This window comes from Furipterus horrens, unplaced genomic scaffold (assembly GCF_987537825.1).
Source record: "Furipterus horrens unplaced genomic scaffold, mFurHor1.1.pri manual_scaffold_12, whole genome shotgun sequence".
NCBI classification, from domain to species: domain Eukaryota; kingdom Metazoa; phylum Chordata; class Mammalia; order Chiroptera; family Furipteridae; genus Furipterus; species Furipterus horrens.
Genome location: NW_028327182.1, coordinates 83501108 through 83522699, shown reverse-complemented (window position 1 = coordinate 83522699; position 21592 = coordinate 83501108). Strand labels below are relative to the sequence as shown.

General features: G+C 39.2%; 1 protein-coding gene across 6 annotated transcripts in view; it reads left to right on the top strand.

The window, feature by feature from the left end:
• Positions 1-21592, top strand: part of RBPMS (RNA binding protein, mRNA processing factor) — a 167500-nt gene that overhangs the window by 88876 nt on the left and 57032 nt on the right. For all 6 annotated transcript variants that reach the window (XM_090258604.1, XM_090258603.1, XM_090258602.1 and 3 more), the window contains one exon: positions 21433-21583. In XM_090258604.1, coding sequence (XP_090114730.1) covers positions 21433-21583 — 151 coding nt within the window. The remainder of the gene's footprint in view (positions 1-21432; positions 21584-21592) is intronic.

Below are 21592 nucleotides of genomic sequence, written 5' to 3'. Positions count from 1 at the left end.
TTTAAATCTATTAAGCGTTTGTGTAGGAAACTGTAAGATACAATGCTAGTAAAAGAAATCTTAAGGAACTTTGGAGAAGGGAAAGGTAGCATCGTCCTCTCCCCAAAGAAATGGGCAGGAAGAACCAAAGGTTCTCACACAGAAAATGGTGTATATTGCAGTGACAAGTATATGTGGAAATCTCAAGTTCACCCAGCTCTTCTCTAGGTCAAGTAGTTCATCAAATATCACATGGCAATGTGAGACTGCTTTCAGACTTTGCAGTGTGCTTCTTCTTCTTCTTTTTTTTTTTTTTTTATCTACTTGTTTAAACTTATCTAGATTCTCTAAAATGCTCTCTCATATTGACCTTGCCCTTTCTCCATGGTTCTTCAGGTATTTCAGAAATGCTGAGAATTTATTTTGCCTCTGTTGAAAGTGTAGTTAGTGTTTGTGAAATATGAAGTGCAAAGAATGAGTTATTTGCTAGAATTCCTTTTGCTGAGAAGCTAAGCCAGTTCTTAAAACCAAAGATCTCCGCTCTCTAGGCCATCCACATTACTGATTACTCTGCATGGCAGCACATTTTGGCCCATTAAAATCACTGTCTTTGTTGTAAAATTACTTTTATTTTTTACTGAATGATCACACGATCATTGTGACTAGGGGCTAGATAGCTCACTCCCACATTGGCTTAATGTTTCTGATCATCTACTTGGACTTCAACTTTTGGTGCACAAAGCTGAAACTCCTTGTCTTACTCTGTAATTGGAATGAATTAGAACATTTTGAAGTTATGGGGAGTGAGGTTGAGACTTACCCCTTAAAGTGGAATAGGGTATTTTGAGAGGACCTATGTTAATTATTGTACTCTTATTTCCTTACAACTATATACAATATGAGGTATTTTCTTAATTTATACTTACATGTAAACTTTTATTGTTTTAATCAACATTTAATAAATGTTACATGGAAACATAAAAAACTTTAAATGAGAGTGGTACCAATAGTCAAGGATTTTTTTAATATGTAAAAATTAGTAGGGGAGACGAAATAGAGTAAATGCTTCTGTAATGTAGAAAATATTTATCTCATACATTGTCCACATGGGGAAAGGAGGAATCAGAAATAGAACAATTCTAGTGAACATATTTTGACTAATCTGGAATCTTAAAAATTATGAACTCTGTCTTAAAAGGCTAATATTTATAGAAAATAAACCATGAAATATATTTTAAGACTAAAATTCATCCTCTAAAAATGTAGTGGTAAGTTTCAATAGAGAATATTTTGAAAGGTTAAGTGGTACTTGAGTAACTTGGACAGTGTGTAAAAGGATGTAAGTTTTGTTTTCTAGCCGTTGTAAAATAATTTTAAAGATTAATGTTTTAAAATCAAAAGGTCCACATAATTTCCCCAGAAAATGTAGTTACGTAGAAAATGTCTGGTGAAAATTCATAACCAATGGTTCTCTTGTAATCATTTTAATTAATCTGTCCTTTATTTGCTTTCCACTCAAAAAGACTATCATTCAGAAGTAAATGGATGAATAATTACTCAAAATTTGTAAATAATTGGTTGGCCAAAATTTTTTTTCCCATATGATGGCTTTAGTAGTGCTTAGTTGTCTCTTACTTCGACAGCTGTCATATCAGCGTTCATTTAAAAAAAAAAAACAAAAAAAAACTTGTGTAGCCATTTTAATATTGAGAATGGAAGAAAATATGCAACATTTCTGGCATATTACTTTCTTATTTCGAGAAAGGTAAAAATGAAAGAAAAGATTTGTGCAGTGTATGAAGAAGGTGCTGTGACTGACTGAATGTGCCAAAAGTGGTTTGCAAAGCTTTGTGCTGGAAATTTCTTGCTGGACAATGCTCCACAGTGGGGTAGATCAGCTCAAGTTGATAGTGATCAAATCAAGACATTAACTGAGAACAATCAACGTTATACCACACGGGAGAGCCAACATACTCAAAATATCCAAATCAATAAAGTTATTGGTGAAAATGAAAAATGTACCTTTTATGAAAAAACCATATGGACTTTTTGGCCAACCCGATACATTATGGGAAATGAAAATAGTTTAAAAGGAAAGGCATTCACATCACATTCTCAAGCCGAAAGTTGGTAACAAAGGGGCAAAAAGAGGCAAAGTATAAAACTGTATCTGTACTTTCAAAAATCAGAATAAAAATTAGAATCACACAATATTGCAGTATAATTTTTTCATAGAATTTTGGTATTCAGTTAGAAGGCCAATGTAATGTACAAATAAAGGACCATTGAATAGAAGGCAGAAGCAACTATTCAAAGTTACAGGTCATGGATATACCTCAATGAAAAAAACAACCAGGTTATGAGAGAGAATCTGCCTGTTTACACATCTTAGAATGCTAAATAAATGAGCGACCAAACTAATGGAGGAAAGGCTTACTAAAAGTTAGAGACACAAAGTTAGAGATGTCCTAGGTAACTATAGTATAAAGATGTTTTCCAACACTTCACTCTGTTTTCCTGGTTTATCTGTAGTGGTGTTCACCAACTCTAAAAACGATTCTTAATTCATTAGTGTTAAAAGTATACTGTATATTTAATGTATTGGGTGGTTTTATTTATTTGTGCATAATATTAAGTGTTGTTAGTGTATTTGTAGCTGTGAAAAGATGCTAAATGTTTATCTAAATTGAGGCTAAAAGCAGAGCAAGGAAAATGTCTGCTTGGTAACCAATTATGTCTGGGGAGCTTTCTAGTCCAAGGCAGTGTAATAACGATTTTGCAGTCAGACTGATCAGATTCATATCTAAGTTCTGCCACTTATGGATATTTTTTCATTTGTTGAATTCACATTTATTTCATTATGAACATTTTATGTTTACTAGCTATTTGTATTCTCTCGTGAATTATCTTATTAACACTGCAAATATTAATGATTTTTTCATATTTTTAAAAACTTTAATTTATTTTTCAATTACAGTTTACATTCAGTATTTTGTATTACTTCCAAGTGTACAGAATAGTGGTTAGACAATCATACCTTAGAAAGTGTCTCCCCCACCTCCAGATATTTCTAACTTCCACCTGGCACTATACATAGTTATTATCATGTTATTGACTATATGATATGCCCTATGCTATACTTCATATCCTGGTGACTTTATTGTAACTGCCTATTTGTACTTTTTTAAATTATTTTTTTATATTTAAATTACAGCTGACATACAATATTACATTAATTTCAGGTGTACAACTCAGTAATTAGACATTCTTTATAACTTACTAACTGATCATCCCAATAAATCTCATACCGACCTGACAGCATACATAGTTATTATAATATTATTGACCATAGTCCCTATGCTGAACTTCACATCTCCATGACCATTTTGTAACTACCAATTTGTACTTCTTAATTCCCTCACCCCTTTCATCCAGCACCCCAAACCCCTTCCCCTCTGGCGACCATCAACTGGTTCTCTGTATCTATGAGTCTGTTTTCAGCGTTAGGTGGTGGTGTGTTTACTTTATTTATTTTTTTTACGTTCTTTAGATTCCAAATATAAGTGAAATAATATGGTCTTTGTCTTTCTCTGACTGACTTATTTCACTTAGCGTAATACCCTCTAGGTCCTTCCATTCTGATGCAGATGGTAAATGCCATTTACTGATTTGAGGTTCTTTCTGAGATTCAGTTTTCCTCCTCTTGATAATTTCTCAAACATTAAGAGGTTCAAATTAATGAGATAGTATTTTTAAAGCTATTAGCACTCAAGAAAAGGTAAAAATTCTGATAATTGATGGTGATGATGACTTTCACAAAAGATTGGTTTTTATTCCTAAATGCCCTTTCCTACAGACTGATTTTATGTGAAAATATAGGGAATCCCAAATTCCCTGGGTTCAGAGTACTTTTAAACATTGGTTTGTATTGTAATGTAATTATAGGTAAATTGATTATAGGTAAAGTTCCTCCTTGGAGCTTTTTGGGGAAACAAAGTAACAAATGTCCTTAATATTCTCAAACCTTCAGAATATTTTAAGCCCAGCAAACACACCTGGATCTCTCTTTTGTTCTATCAAGCTTCACATGCATGTGTCTTTTCTCCATTTCAGGTTCCATATAAATCGATTTAAAACCAAAGACCCCTACATCCATTTTGTATGAATTATTTTATTTATCACCCAGTGGTATTCCTTAGGTTTATTGTCTATACAAGCTTTTTTTGTAGAGAGAAAGGAATTCAGCTCCAACCTTGTAAGTGGCCTAGAGGTAATGTGTTGGAGGGGAGGAAGAGTGCTGATTGAAGTTGCTCAGAGGTGAGATCCGTTTTGACTCTCTTTATTTTGGCTCCTTGTGAAGCACAGGAAGTACTTTGTAGTGAACTTCCAAAGTTTAGACATCACTGTTTATACATTCTTTTCTACAAACTTGTATCTAAGCCCCAAATTCTTGTTTGGAAAGAGCTCTCAAGCCATTTGATGGTCTGTGCTAGATTTAAAAAAAATATATGTTTAAGGAACAAATGCTACCCTCTTTCCTTATTTCTGTATTTTTAATGCATTCATCAGAGAACAGATTTCCTGCCCATGGATTGATTTATCTGTAGTGATGTTAATAAATGACTTTGAGGGCTAAATAAATAATTTATTGGTGTATTTGACACTCATTTTTATACTCAGTAAAGTTGAGGATATAAAGTTGTTGACTTTAAAAATATTTTTAATCTTTTAAGTTGTAATGCAGCCTTTTCTTTCTAAAGAATTGCCATTATCCTGTTATGCAGCTTAAATATTAATAACTAGAATAGTTGTGTTTTTACTTCCTTTTGGCATTTGACTTAAGACTAACTGTAATATTAAGATTTGACATCAAGATTACCTAAACTTGATTATGCACACACAAGTGTGGGAGTTTCCACTGGATTCTGTTGGAAGGAGGGGCATTTGATAACTGAAGAACTGGAAAGCAGAAACAGGGCTGTAAAATATACCTGGAGGCTAATTGTGGGCTTCTGATCTTGAAATGAAAGTCTTTTCAAAATGGTTGTGGAAAGTTTAGGCAACTGTCTTTTCTCAATTGTAGCATCTTTTTATATCAGCACTGTTTTTCCTCTCCTCTCTACCCCCCCCATATCTTTTTTTTCTTCTCCACCAGTCACTAATAAAAACTCTTAAGTAAACTTTGCAAAATGATCCTTAAAGCATATATAGAAAGTTAAGATAGGTACTCAGATGAACTAACAAACACTAAAAGCTAAAAGAAGTGTGTATTAAATATATTTTCTTAGCCTAGCTACCTCAGGACTTATTCTTCATATGCTTTTCTATATAGACACAGAAATACTTAGTTATATTGAGACTTTATACTATACAATGTTAATCATTCAACATATCTCAGTTTGTAAAGTATTTTCACATACATACATCCATTGTCTTATTTTGCCTGGCATGCATTTAGTATGTTTTGGATAAAGAAGTTGGCCAGTCTCCTTATGTTCAATAATTAGGAGATTAGTGTGTAATTAGGTATAATTAGTCTTTTCCTTGAAATGCCAACACCATCTTTCTTGAAACTTAAATTTCAATACCAGTAACACTTTTATTTCTAAAGGACTTGTATTGTCATCTACGAATGAGCTGTTGGATATGTAAGTCTCTAGAAACTCATTCCTTCCCAGTTTAATCTTGAGTTTTGTACTTTGTGCACAGCTATATGAGCGCATGAGTGTTCTTTATGAATGAAAGTGAAGTTCTCAATTTTGCCATCACTAGAAAAAGATTTGCGTGATTTTTGTTGCAGTAATTGATAATGAACACCCTTGCCTTTTTATCTGACATGCTATATGACTAAAGGTGTATATTTTCTAGACTGGCCTGATTTCGTATAGACTATGGCTAACAAGGATTGTGATTCGTTTTATTGTTTAGTTTTCTTTTTCCTCAGTGACAATCTAGCTGATTTAAACCCATAATCTGCACTTTACAAAAGAGCTGAATCACATAACCTGGAAATTATTCACATGTTTGCATTGACAGAGCATGGTTTATATTATACATTTCTTTAAGCTATCAATTTAATCTCTTAAAGTTATGCTGTGAAGCTATAACCTTTTGGATAAGTACTGGGAAGTACTGGTTGTGGCTGACCCTCTTTCTTTGTTGATTTCCCAAATAAGTGAAGTTAGCCACCCAAATTGTGAGATTTCTGTGGTGTCCAGAGGAATGAAAGATATCACACTGGAATGTCATGTGTCAACATTAAGCAGATGTGGACCATCACAAGTTGTTTTGTGGGCTTGTCCCGTATCACCCAAAGATCTTCTCAGGGTCAGAAACCAAAGAAAATGAAATCTATTGCCTAGGAACTACAGTAGTCCCTCGCTATATCATGGTTCCCTTCTTGTGGCCACACTGTATCACGGGATTTTTAAAAATATTATATTTAATTATTTACCGCGGATTTTTCACTATATTGCGGGATTTTGAGGTACTGTATACTTATGTTGTTAAAGTTACGTAGGTTTAAGAGTGTAGAGTATGTTTAAGAACATAAGTAGTGTTTATAAAAGTGTGGAAAGGTTAATAAGGGAGTTGGAATGGTTTATAAGTGTGTGGGAAGGGTTTATAAAGCCTTAAAATATATATAAATACTAAAATGTAAGGTTCCTACTTTGCGGATTTTCACCTATCACAGGGGAGATCTAGAACATAATACCTGCAATAAGTGAGGGAATACTGTACTTCCTTTTAAGCTTCTACTGTCAAGAGTCATTGGTTTGAGTGTCTTTATTCAGCAAGTACAGAAGAGGCAGACATGCAGCTGCTACCTTTGCCCCCGGAGAAGGGAATGCTTAGGGGGTACATTCATCGCCCAATAATGAAGCATGAGGACTACAACGAAAGAAACCATAGGCAGCAACAGCCACATTTGGTAGCTGTGTGTTAAGGATTCCAGGAGATGCCTTTGTCCCTATCAGAACTGATGACTCCGGTTTACCTTCCAAGTCCTCAGAATAAAAATGTTAACATCAGGATTCCTGAATAAAAGAATACCATTTGCCTGTTTCTTTCCACATAATATTACCTATTTCAAAATGTCACTGTAAAATACTGCTTTGATGGTAACTAGCTGACCATGCTTAAGGTGGAGACATCCCATCCCCTTCCTAACACCGTCAGGACCCAGGTCTTCCCGTCATCCTTTTCAGGGCAGTTCGAGAACAGAGTGGCAGAAGTTCAAATAACCATGCCCTCTCAACCCTTTGGAAAATAAACTCTGTTTGACTCCGATGCTGTTGACATGTTAAGGATTGAGTTTATAGCTGCCTCAAAGCTCCTGTCAAGACTTTATAGTTGTCCTATACAAAGCAGATTCTCCAAGGGCATGGTTATGTACACAGGGGGCAGCTGGCTAACAAAAAGTCTGCTTCAGTGGGAAATAAATACAGCTGGGGTGCATGGTCAAGTCAAATGAAGACCCAGATACCTCTGAAGTACTTCTCCCTAGTTCTCCTAAAGTGGATTCGGCCTCTGCACTTACCAGCCCACCCGCTAAGAGCTACTCAGCCTGTGTGAATCGATGGAAGGGGGTGAGAGAAGCAAGACACACATCAGCTCCCTGTGGGGAAATGAGCCCACGTGGAATAAGAGAATTCTCTGACACTACACAGCACCAGCTCAGATAGCAACTGGACCACAGGAGTGTTTATCATGTGCTGGACTTTAATCTAACCATTGACAAGAAAAGCTCACTTTTTTCTTACAATCAACCCTATGAGGTATGGACTGTTATCATTTCTAGTTTATAACTGGTGGCACAGGAAGGTTAAAAAAACATGCCCAAGATTAGCAATGGAGGTAGATTTGAATGCAGGCAGGCACACTTCAAAGCCCACCCTTGTAATTGCCACAACTTAAGCCTCTTACCTGGGGAGAGGTTCCACCCAAAACTGGTTGTGACCTTGAGTTGGGTTGTCTCCTTTGTAATGGTCACTATAATTAATACAGCTGGAGAACTGATTTCCTTGCTGCCTTCACCAGTACACGGAAGGGGGTCCACCCAAACCATCTCCAAGTTTTCTAGGCCTTATAGATTTGGGGTACAGAAACAAAGTGTTTCCTCATTTTGTTGTTGAGGCAGATATCTTAACCACTTAGTATGTTTCACCATAGGAGTCTGGCTTGGTGATGAGAGCGTGTGAATTTTGAGTGCTTTTATTCACATGAATACCAGGCGTGACCCCCCAAAACCAGAATTATCTTCCTGGGGACAGGGCCCCTGCTAGGTGAGCATTCTAGTAACCCGTCTGGTATCAGTGTACCAGCTGGCATTGTTGTGAGAGGCTGCATTTGGTTTCATTGAATTTATTTTGAAGACTCTTTCAACACTTGCCCCTTTCACGATGGGTGATTTACGAGTGTACCTGCCCACATTGCCCTGTGTTCAGCAGTTTTTGACCAAAAACTACATGACCCCCGAGCCCCTCCGTCCCTTTTCACCCAATCTCACCTCAGCAAACCCCGCCCCCAATGAAAAAGTCCTCAAAGGGAAACATTTTGCCAATGTGGAAGAAGTGAAAAAAAAAAGTGGCAGAAGCAATAAATGGCATCAAAATCAGTGAGTTCAAAAACTGTTTTGAGCAGTGGAAAAAATGTTTTGATAGGGATAATGCATCAAATGGCGAGTACTTTGAAGGTGGCTGAAGTTTAAACATGTAAGACTAAATATACGAGTTTTTATAAATAAATTTTGAATTTTTTGGAGATTCCCCCCTCACAAAAGTGAAGCCAAGGCTTTTAGGAAGTGGCCTAGTCACTTGGAAATATTATTAAGGTCCTTTTATCCCAGACCCAAGATGGCTACTGAAGAATGGTAACAGGTTTCTCAGTTGTCGCCACACTAGTTCTATTACAACACTCGGACGTGAGCTTGTTAGGAAATGTCAGAAGAGAAATGACATAGGGTTAGAGTCAAGGATAAACCTCTGGAGACATTATAGGCTAGACATGGATGTGTATTTCTGTCTGTCAGTAAAACTTCTCAAGCAAGATAAAATTTCAGTGTATTTTATGGAACATCTGGTTTAGAAACTTTTTTTTAAATTCAAGGGGTTAAAAACAAGAAGGGAATACAAGACATTGAGAGACCTAATGCTTACTGGAAAACTCTTAAATTAGGCAATGGAGCAAGGAATTGTACCTGGACTTAGAGCCCGGCTTTACCCCATGTAGCCCCATATACCCGCAGAGAGCCCTTGGATAAAGAGTCTCTTTCTTAAAGTATAATTTAAATATATTACCAATGGAGAAGGACAATTCTTTTCAAAGGACTGCTTAGACAAGGAGGACAATGAGTAATTAGATTATTCTGAGGTAAATACAGGGCAAGCACTTTGAGGTAGTTGGATTTAAAAAAAAAAAAAAAGGTAGAATTGGTATGACAGTTTCTTAACAGGCAGTGACCCAGCAGCACAGGCTGTTGTATTAACAGTCCTGATGTTTCTGCAAGCCATGCCCTTATTTAGGAAAAGTATGAAATACGGTTTACGTCTCATGGATTCTTCTCACTTGTTCATTCTTTGTTGGAACCCATGTCTATCTAAATTTCAGCTCAGTGGAAACGGAACAATGACCTCTATTATTATCTGAAAATAATGTAGTCTTTGTGAAATAATGAGCTCCACAGAACCGTCATTTACGCACACAGACACATGCATACACACAGTCACAGGAATCAGAAAACTGAATTCTGGATTCTCCCCGCTGTGAATTTAGCTGCATCACTTTACTTTTCTGGATCTTAATTGTCTTCATCTGTGCTGGGAGACTTTTGGCATTCTGGATGACATCATTATTGTACTGTATGGAACTGTCCTGCTTATTGTAGGACTTGAACACCCCCTGGCCTGCCCAGTATGGTCTTCAGTCACGTAACAGCCCCGAAACACCTTCACGTTTTCAGATGTCCCTAAGGAGTGTGGGAGGGGGCAGTGAGGACAGTACCTGTAGTTGAAAACTACTGGGTTAGGAGTTTCAGTAACAAAATTCTATGAATTTCGCGTTTTATGTAGATAACCCCCTACTACTTAGCATCAGAGAACCTAGGTCTCTGCTGGCCTCCTGCTTCTGTCTTCTTGACTCACAGATAGTTTTGTTGTTGTTTTTTTTTTAATGTTTGGGTATCACAAGTTTTCACTTGTGGCACAATGACATGTTCGTAAATGGTAGAAGATTTCTATTTATTCATTTTTAGAAAAAGTATTGAGTTGGAAGAAATTTTTGAAATTGCAGCATTGACCACTACCCTCCCTCCCCAAATCTTTCCCTCCATTCATTGTCTCTGTTTATATGTATGACATGCAGCTCTTCCTTTTACTTCTCTCTACCCTGGTCTGTGAATGAGCCCCATCCACTCCACTGTACCAAATTACCCAAGTTCAAGTTTCTATTTGGCATGCCATTGAGTCATTTTAAGGTTTCAACTGAATGTAACCATTGTTTTCAGACTCCTGGGGACACTTCTTCATATACCTTGCCTAGAATCTGTTTCTGATCTGTTTGAATGTTTTACGCTGCCTGTAGAAGAGAAAGCCAACAGTACTCAGAAAACTGTAAATATAGTTTGGTCCCCTGAGACCTCAGGCTATCGCTTAAGTATGTATTTACCTACGTAGTTCCTCATGGGAATGACATGTCTATCAATAAATTTCAGAAAACAGTTTCTATTTCTAACTTGTGTTTTTAACTTCTGAAAAGGTAAAAGTTCTTTCAACTTTGTTCCTTTATATTGAAAGATTTGTGGTTCCCAGGTTATTTCCTTTTAACCAAAATGCTCTTTGAAAATAGAAGGCTTTTATTCTTAGCACTCTTTAACAAAATGTTTTAAAATATAACAGCATTGAGAAATGAAAATCAAAACCACAACGAGATACCATTTTCCACCTACTAGGATGGCCATAATAAAAAAGACAAGCATTAACAAGTGCTGACCCGATGTGAAAAATTGGGCTCCTCATACATTGGTGATTGGATTGAAACGGGATAGCCATTTTGCAAACCCGTTGCGCAGTTCATTAAGAAAGTTAACATAGAGCTACCATAAGACCCGGCAATTCCACTCCTAGAGAATTGAAAACACATGTCCACGTAAACACTGTGCACAAGAATTCTAAAGCTGTACAGTGGTAATGGTTGCATAATTCTGTTACTCTACTAAAAAAATCATTGAGTTGTATACCAAAGGGCGAATTTTATGATATGTGAATTATATTTCACTAACAGGTTATTAAAAATATCTGTAATAGTATATGATATTCCAGCAGTTTTTAAAATAACATTGGATTTTCACTTAAATCAACATTAAATTAAATAAGAACTTAAGTTATGTTTGGTCACTTAGCAAGTAAGGACTCAAATGCATTTTGTGGTTGAATGAAAATTCTTTTGAATATAATATTGTGTTACAGAGCAAAAGGGGGTCTTTCACGTGGCGCCTTGGTGTAAAACCCTACAACTAGTGTTGGGGAAAGCAGGTCTTTATTTACAGTATTCCAGCCTGGGGAGGGCAGTGAGCACTTCAGGTCAAGAGCCCTGTTCTTTCACGGGACCCAGCACTTCCTTGTTCCCCAAAAGGCTAGAAGCCAAAAACATGCCCAGAAATTCCCCATCCCTTATCTGTCAGCTGTCACCTTCAGAATTGGGGTACGATGCCATCAGCCTCCATATAACAGTCCAGGAAAACATGTGCCGTGTTGCCCTGGATTGCGCATGATTCTCTCTTTGGCTCCCAGGGTCCACTGGTTGACTTAAGTCTTTCCTTATTTTGAGCTCAGGCCCGTAACCACGAGGGCATTTCCTGGGCTAGCCCCTGCACCGAATCTATGTAGGGGTATTAATCAGGATTTCCGGGACTCCCAGTAACTACTCGGTGGATGGCGCTGACAGTCCGCAGGTCCAGTGTCCCTTCCAAGGACCACACCCAACTCCAAAAGTTGGCCACTTGGCCTCCCAGAGGGCCTCAAGAGTTTCCGGACTCACAGGAACCCCATAATCTGCCCTAAACTTACTGGAATTCTTGATTATACATCCTAACACTGTGCGGGTAGACTGTCCACCTCCTACGTCATGAACGATGTCGCAAAACAAACAAGGGAAGGGCGCCTCCGGATAAGGAGACCGCTCAGAGGCCCGCCTGGCCTCTCCTCTCTCCAGGACTTAGGCTCGCCTTGACTCAGGCCGCCCGTGTAGAATCTGGGTCGGCCGTCAGGTCGTATGACGTAGCCGAGGACTCGCAGGGTAGGGCCCACTCGGACTCCAAGCTGTGGAGCCACAAATCCGAGCGCCGGAGGCAAGCCTTCCGCGTCTCACAATCACACACCCATGCACTCGGAGATTAAGCAGTCCACCCGCTTTGGGGCGTAGCCCTACCTGGAGCCCAACGAGGGGTTCGGGAGGTGATCAGTCTCCCCATTCCGTCCGGAGATGGGCCTGTCTCGGGTGGGTCCCCGGGGACTTACCAGTCAGCGACTTAACTGGCAGGCAGTTCCGTCCTCCTCTCCTCTGAGTCGGGCTCAGACTGCAGATGTGGCCCCGGGGATCGGAAGGGTGGCTCCACCTGGGTCGGTGGGAGGTCCCTGCGGGTTGCAGCCGCCGCCCCAAACCGGTGGCGCAAGGGACCAGCGCCGTTGGGCTTCCTGGCCAGTGCACCAAATGTTGTGGGAAATTATAGATTGCGAGAAACTCAGGCGGCGCTCGGAGAGGCGGAGGAACAAACTTTTATTTACGCGTGCAGGCCCGTAGGTGGGGGTCCACAAAGATCTCCCGAGCTGCACATCTCGCGGGCTTTTATGGCATTCCGCCAGCACAAGCGGAAGTCAATGCTCATTGGCGGATCGTTCGCAGGCAAACTGTTCATTGGCGGATCGCTCGCGGGCAAATTGTTCAAAAAGTTTTCTGATGCAAATAAGCAAGCATAGTTACAGAAACAGAACATGGCGGTTATTTCCCTATCACTCTGCTCCTTCAAAGCTGCATGGATCTCTTCTTCTATCTCCTTGCAAACTGTGTGGTTCTCCCTCATCTCCTTGCAAACCACATGGAACTATTTTTCTTCCCTCCCTTTCTCTTCCCTCTCTCTAAAAAAAAAATGGTTGCTGCCTTATTTTTAAATCCCTGACTTTGGCCTCTGTCTCAGTGGGCGTGGTAACTGGTTCTGGCCATTCACAGAAATTTGAGCAGCCCCCTATGCTCTTTCCTCACCATTGTATGGTCAAAAACCCATCCCATTTCCTTGGTGCCTTGGAAGAACCAAAGCCATTTGCATTACTAAGACACTAGCTACCAGCCATAGATATAGAAAGGCATCTTGCAAGCTGTCCCCTTCCCCCATCTCCCAAACTGCAACCTCTGAGGAATTCTGGGAGACGCCTACTCTGTAACAGTTGTACAATTAAGCCACCTTTAGCCGGTGGATCTCTTGCCTATGTATTCCGCCACATGCTATTATGGCTAGAAATCTTTTGAGTTACAACTTGTGTAACAATAGGAAATAAGAATCATTGTATTTATTTATTAGCTGTCTTATTTATTATTTATTAGCTTGTTCTAGTCAACTAGCAAAAGGAAATGATGTTGAAGCATTTAAGTTCCTTATGGAACAATCCTAGGGGTTGCTGCAAAATTGAATAATTGTTTACTAACGCTCAAGTCATGACCTCATTTCATTAGAATATAAGTGCTTTACACACCATCAGCTAAGTATGCCATTCTCTTTAGTTACTCCTGAGAATCGAATTAGTTCTTTTTTTCCCCCATGGATACCATTTTATGTACCACTCTTTACAGAAACTAGCATTGTTGGTTTAACTTTGATGTATAATGCTTGATAATTTTGATAATTTGGAAGGAAATCACCTTACCATCCCATCCCCAATCTCATTATACTATCTGATTTCTTCTGCCTTTTAGAATAATTACTACCTTCAATCAGAGAAATAAAAATCTAAGTTATAACTCAGGCTAGGTCGGTGATATGGAAGACAAACAGTAGGCACCACTCAGATCAGCTAGCGTCTGGTGGAGTCTTGGAGGCTCTCACAGCAGGTTATGAAGTAGCCCTGGAGATTCAGTGGGGCCAGTGCTTAGGTAAGCCTTGGAGAGGCATGTCAGAACTCCCGCCCTAGAGGATCTGCGGTTTAGTACCAAAAAACGAAAATAAAGAGGATGGTGTGAAGCCAGAGAGAAGACAAGATCCAGGTACTGAAGTTAGATTACAAGGTCAGAAAGGGATCAGTACTAAGTTTGACCTTGACTTGAGCTCCTGTCTTCAGGTTTCTGTTATTTTCTGGACATGAGATGGGGATTTCATTGACCTCATCTGTAAAAGTTGGAAGATTCTCAAGGCTAGGGAAGAATAGAGCAGATTATTACAAAAGAAAGTGTGTTTTCATACCCTGGTATTTTATTGTAGTATATATATAGGTTTTGGTGACAGATTATTTTTATTCTGTTAGAAAATCAGAGTGAATTGTTTAATGTCTGTAACTTAGCATTTCTTTTTCCTCTTCAGCATAGCTACCCCTCTAGGCGGGGGTCTTCTGAATGTTCCTTAAAGCAGAAGTTGGTTTTCATTTGGAATGGGGCATGGAGAAAGGGGCAGTGAGAAGCTTCTAAGGATCAACCAGAAAAATCTTACAGCATATTAAGTTGAAACTTATGAAATTGCTGCAACTTTATTATCTTCATTCAAGGGGGAAAAAGTTTCATCTGGCTCAATAAGTATAACTCAGACCCAGTGGTTTACTATATCAGGACGGGGTGTGAATGAAGTGCCAGGAGATTTGATAGGAAATGCCCTTCGTTCTGAAAGAACTGGGAGACTGTGGCTCTCCTCAGAGGAGAGCAGCCCACTGACAGTGGGGAGAATGGCAAGGGTGGCCTGCTACTTGTCATTGGAGTTTCCTGTGGGTTGTCCAAATGGAATAGTATTCTCGAACATTTGAATGTGCCCGTATTTGTCACTTTGAAAAGGTCTTTGGTCCAGGACTCACCAGAAGTCCCGCATCGAGCACAGCTCATCCTGAGAATGTCCTTACCCCCACAGCTTCAGGCTACACACGCTTACTTGTGCGTTTATTACAGCAATTGTAGTCACCTCCTTTTTGGAAACATTTCAGTATATTTCAGTGTGGATTTGAACATTTAAAAATTACAATAAATGACATTAAAAACTTTTGGTTATTTAGAATCTTCTTTCAAAAGGTGCAGTATCTCAGTAAGTGACAGCAAGTGAAGGGGGTACTGTTAAAATTCTTGGTCCTTAGCTTTTTAGTCACCATGCATAAAATTATTCATAAATGGGTAATGAGAAGGATCAAATGAGTCAATGAATTAACTTTAACTTGTTAAATGATTTTACCTGCTATAAATGCGTAGGCAGAGAGAAACTAAAGTGAAGACAAGGATGGAGAGAGGCCCTAACTGCGTACAAGCACGAACAAGTGAATCTTAACTATTTCAAATGAATACAGCCACACTGAAGGCAGAGAGATGAGGAGTATGAACCCAAATAATCCTTGGATATACATATTGGCTGTATACTTTTAAGCTAAAGGCAAAAGGAACGGTAAATAATTAACTCTATTTAGTTTTTTTATGTTGATATTGTTTAGCGATTCTGAAACTCCTTAGTATGCACATCTGTATTGAGCACATAAGTAAATGTAAGGTTGATAATGAGAGCTAACAGAGAAGGAGTTGCAAATATAGGAAAGGAAGGCTAAAATTAACCCAACAGTGTTGGATTCAAATGGGAGCTATCAGGACAAGCTTGTGTTTTTAATGTATCTAAATAGATGTGGCTGTAAAAGCCTGTGTGTGTACTTACAAACCTGGGAAAATTTGAGCATCAAAACAAATGATAGTAATTAATTATAAATCCTAGAAGGAAGTAAGCTATGGATCAATATTGATGTGTGAGTGACTGAATGAACAAATAATGAATAAAAAGTAAACAAAAAGAAGGGTAGGCTTTTCCTTAGAGGAGAAAACCGACAAAGACAGAAAGAATGATGGGATTAGCAAATCACCATTTGGCAACCACAATAGTAACGATTGCTTCATTTAAAAATCGTCAATAGATGATAAAATTAGTTGGTGAAAGTTTATTGAGAAACAAGATATTTATATAGTTTCAAAATATTTCCCTATGAGATACTTAATTAATCAAAAAGGGAAAATAGTAACCTTACAACGAGAAACTTGGCAAGTGATCAAAGTTATGATTGCTACAGATGGGTCAAAAATGACATCATGCTATGCACTGAGAATGACACAAAATCTCATTCCTGCCCAAAATGCATAACCTGAATCTAATCAAAAAGTCAGATAAACCCAAATTGAGGGTCATTCTACAAGACAGATATCCTACCATACTCTTCAAAAATGTCAAGGTGATCAAAGAGGAGGACTAGGGAAAATATTTCAGGAGCCTAAAGAGATTATTGAATACTATGTGTGAATCTGGGTTAGGTCGTAGATAAGGAAAACAAAGAGTGGTCCTTGTTTTTAGAAAAGCAAACCGTAAAGGGTAAAGGGACATCATACTTTCAACTTATTATTAAACCAGTCAGGGAGGGGAAAATAAAAGTTTGTGTGGGAAATCTGGGCAAAGGGTATACAGCAATTCTTTGTACTATTCTGTGATTTTTCTATAAGTCTGAAATTATTTTAAGATACAGTACTTTTTTTAAAACCTAACAGAGAACACCAACCAAGCTAGTTGAACACTGTGCCAGGATGTCTGCATGTTTGCTACTCTTGGTTCTGCTCTGGCTCTGCTAGCACTCCATAGGAAACCCTGTATTCTGGTTCTCTCCCACGCTTTAAAAAATCTGTGTCAAATTTTATAAATTATACACATTTGTAGTAAGTGCAAACAGTACAATATTAAACAGAATACAAGTAAGTCATGGTGTCCCATTCTCTCCCCCCACCACCACTGAAGTTTCCACTATTAATAGGATGGTTGTCACATTATAAACATTCCTAGGCTTACAGAGATAGACTAATGTGTATGCGCGCGCGCACACACACACGCACACACACACAAGCACACACAGTCTCCCCCACATCCCCGACTAAACACTATTGAGTCTTTTTTTTTCATAACATAATAATGCCATGGGCATATTTATTAGTAAATACATATAGCCTTGCTTCATTCTTTACTGTTTTTTTCTCTCTAATGGTTGCTTCCATTGCCCTAAAACTAATTGTCCAGGATGGATAAACCAACTTGCTTTAATGGCCGACCCATTCACGAGGACACTGGGATACCTGGTAGCAAATAGAATTGATGGATGTACCAGATGCACAAGATTGCATCAGGCATCAGGTCAGCTCTGAAGACCTCAGTTGCAGGAGCTGGAAGACATTTTCTCTAGTGGAACACAGTGAAGGTGACTTGGCTCCAGCTGCCTCCATTTTCCGTATCTGTCCTCAAGGCTGAAATCTTCAGAAGAGAAAAACATGTTTGGTCACTTTGGGCAGCTACTGCCCCTTAAGTAGTCAGCTACTGTCATGGAAGTAAGGGTACAGAATCCAGACATTGGCCTCCGAGTGTCCTTCCCACAGAAGAAGGACCTTCAGAGCAGCCGTCCCAGCCACCTTCTCTTTCCAGGGAGGCACGTACTGCTTCCTGTCTGGTCTGTTCCAGTTGCCCCTTAAGTCCAGAAAGTTCTCTTTTTAACCTTTCTATTCACAAATAGTTTGTAAGCTTCACTTACATGTAATTAATAAAAAGATGATTTTAAAAAACAGCCCTGAATGCAAGAACTGACTTTCTTTGAGTTTAGAGAATTGCACTATGTAAATGCAGAGTTTCGGTTTTCTTTCAGTGTCTGTAATTGTTCTCTGTAATTTTGAGGTTGAACTATTAGGCCTTCTACTGATCACATATACCAGGCATTACAAAGGTTATTAAATATAACTTCCTGTTGGTTGAGTCAACTGCAGTAAGAAGAAAGGCAGGGTTTGGGATGGGGTTGGTGGAGAAGGAGAAATTTACCTATGTGAAACTGCAGAAGGTTCAGAAAAAATAGTAGGAGGTATTTTAGGTGTTATGGCCCAAGGAAGGAAACTGTGTTAACGTGATGTCTTAATTCAGGCTGCTGTGACAAAATACCATATACTAGATTACTTAAACAACAGACATTTAATTTTTTAGTTCTAGAGGCTGGAAAGTTCAAGATCAAGTTGCCAACAGATTCGGCATTTGGCAAGGGCCCTCTTCCTGGCTGGTAGACAACCACCTTCTTGCTGTGTGTTCACTTGGTCTTTCTTTGGTGTGTGTTCTTGGTAAAAGAGATTCCTGGTGTTTTTCCTTCTAAGGGTACTAATCCCATCATAGGTCCTCACCCTCATGACCTCATCTGAACCTAATTCTCTCCCAAAGGCCCACCTTCACATACCATCACATTGGAGTTCAACAGAGGAATTTTGGGAAGACACAAACATTCCATCCATAATAGAAAAGCACATGGACTTGAAACTGCCCTTGTGTACATTATTTGTCAAAAGTGTCTTTATGCCCCTAGAGTTGGCTCTTGGGGCAGGGGTGGGGAGTAGTTCAGCTTTTGTAGATCATAGTGGACCTGTGATGCCCTGGTCACAAGGTTTTAGGCCGTCTTGAAGAGCCTGTTGGCTGTTCCCTGCAGCCAGTCAGATTGGGCTTTTTATAAGTAACTGTTTATTCTCAAATTGATATTATTGATATCCAGAAACTGTCCTTTCTAATCACCCTGTAAATAAGACAACATGTACAAAGGGAAAAGTTTCAGTTCACTGTAAGAAGGGTTTTGATGAATTATAGGAAAGAGAGTAAAAAGTTGATTTTGAAAAGCACATATTTCCCCTTTGACTTGGTGGTAATCTTATCCGGACAGCATTTAATATGAAGTCACTGTGGCCAGAAAATAATCTTATTAGGTTTTAATTAAAAGCACAAGGTATTTTTTCATGTCTCTTCCTTATCTGTCTCCCTCTTTTTCTTTTCTTCCTCTTCACTCCCAAGCTCTCCTACCCCATCCTCCTCTACCTCCTCTCATCTTCCTTTAGCATTTAAAATGTTTTGAGCTTGGCTAATCCCTATGGAGAGAAACTGAGTGGAGCAGGATATTGATTACCTAATATGGTATTGCTGCTAAAGACGTTAGAGGAATGTGGCTTGTATTCTAAGCCTCCAGCCTCTGAATAAGCTGCCAAACAAATTAGGTCATTTTAACTTAGCTTTTTTAATAAGGAGCTGGGACTTGGATTTGGAACAGGATGGTGGTGTTATTTTAACACAAATGTTGACAGGGGTTATAGAGAATAGAGAAATGAATGCGGAGTGGGGGACACTCTCTTCAGCCACCAGCCCAGGTTGTGTAGAGTCCAGCACACTGACACCCCAGTGCACGAGCTGAGGCACAGATACAGGCGTGCAGCCTCATTATCTGAGGCTAAAGCTGCAGAAGGCTACTGATAGGTCCCAGGATGTTCTTTGCATGTGACAGTGGCCTGGGCTTAGGTTGATGTGGACCCAGGTTTAGAAAAGTTGCTTTGTCACAAAAAGGCTGGTGCCAGTGAGGACACCCTGAAATTGATGGCAAGCTGTTTCTGTGTGTGGCTGAGGGTGTGTAGTGTGAATACGCAATGCTACCACAGCGTACCTCTAAAGGACAGCCAGGGACTGCGCTTGCCTCCCGGCGAAGACTACAGCTCTTCAGGTCCATATTTAGAAATATCTGTTCTGTTGGGATATTAGCTTTGATAAAGTAAAATGCTCTTAAGTGGAGTGGATGGAAGCAATCACTACTTCAGAATTTTGCTTTGTTCTTTTTCCTTATGTACGTTTTTGGCAAGATTATACTAAGATTTCCCGAATTAAAAACTGAGACCAGTTAAAGAATTTCTTTCTCGTGTCATAGAACTGGAACTGCCTTTTTGCTTTTTGTTGTTGGTTAGAGCTGTCCAAGTGCAGTCCTTTTCTTCCTGCCCACCCCTGCCTGTTTGCCGCCTTCAACTGGTTTCTTCTCAGAGAATCTTCAATCAGGTTCATAAGAGCTTCCACTCCCTCCAGGATGCCTGCGGGCCAGGGCTTGGTGGCTTTGGTTGCACCTCCCTGAGTTCCTCTCTCCCCTCCCCCCACCTTATTTCTCTCAATGCTGTGACCACCCAGTCACAAGCTCTTCCTCCCGTCCTTGGAGCTAACCCTGTGAAGTTCAGTTGTTCATCCTGATCTGCAGTCAGAACTTCTTACCAATTTCTTGTGGAAATTGCTCTTGTTGCTCTTTAAGCTAATCAAGAGGAAAAAGAAAGTGGGGTTTGGGGCCCAGAGGCCCACCCGTGTTCTTTAGGATAGTTATTCTCAGGACTTCTTTTCCAGAACATACACAGACAAATATGGGACCTACAACTGATTTGGATACACATTTATGCACTGTATGAGGATATATTTTGATGCTATGGTTTGGGTTCAGAATCCATGTTATTGGACATAGATACCATGAGATGATTTGTCATGCTTAGCAATGGAGACATTCTTGAATGGGGGGTTTCAAAATAGACTTACTTCTCTTGTCCTAAATCTTGTATTTTATAGTGTTTGTGATTTATTTCATTGAATATTTTTGCTTTAGGTAAACTGCAATAATAGGGTCAAGGGTAATTGAAATGACTATCCTCTCTCTGGACCTACAGAGAGAAACCTGTTGTTTCTCTGTGTAGCTAATAAGCAAGCTATAATCAAGATCAGAGTTTAACCACATCAAGGCATTTAGATTTTCTATAAATTTATAAGCTACATGGAATTGAATGATGCTTGTTAAATTGACATCTTGAAACTGTTTAGTTTCTGTCTTCTTAGTAACTCAGAGTGCATGTGTTACTGTTACAAAAGCTCTCCAGTTAGAAAGGGATGGGAGTTTTTCCCTCTGTAGGTGATGAAAACAATGGCATTAAAGAATTACCTTGTTTTAAGTCAGAGTCAGAACACTGGTCAAGCCTGGGCCTTTTTGGATTTCAGGTGTCAGACTTTCTAGTATTGCACAGAGCTTTACAGCAATCCTTTCAGTCTTATTGGTAGCCATTCATTGACGTTTTTTAACTATGTTTATAATTTGCTGGTCTAAGTTTAAAACTTTAACTTAAAAGTTTTTGTCCAAGAAGAAAAGTCACGAAGAACATTAGAAAACCCATGTAAATAAAAATTAAGTAAACGAAATCTCCTGACTTTCTGGACGTGATGTGTTAATGGGTATTCATGCATTTTGTGCGAGTGGCCAGGAGAGCTCTTGCTGACTTTTTCTTTCCTTTTCAGGTAGGCCAGGGTTGACTTGTGTGTTTATTCTGTCACCATTCCAGTTCGACTCTCAGGAAATGAAAACATCTTCCATTTGTTCTTTATTTCCAAAGGGCATCCGCTTCGATCCTGAAATCCCGCAAACACTACGACTAGAGTTTGCGAAGGCGAACACGAAGATGGCCAAGAACAAACTCGTAGGGACTCCAAACCCCAGTACTCCTCTGCCCAACACTGTACCTCAGTTCATTGCCAGAGAGCCATGTAAGTTAC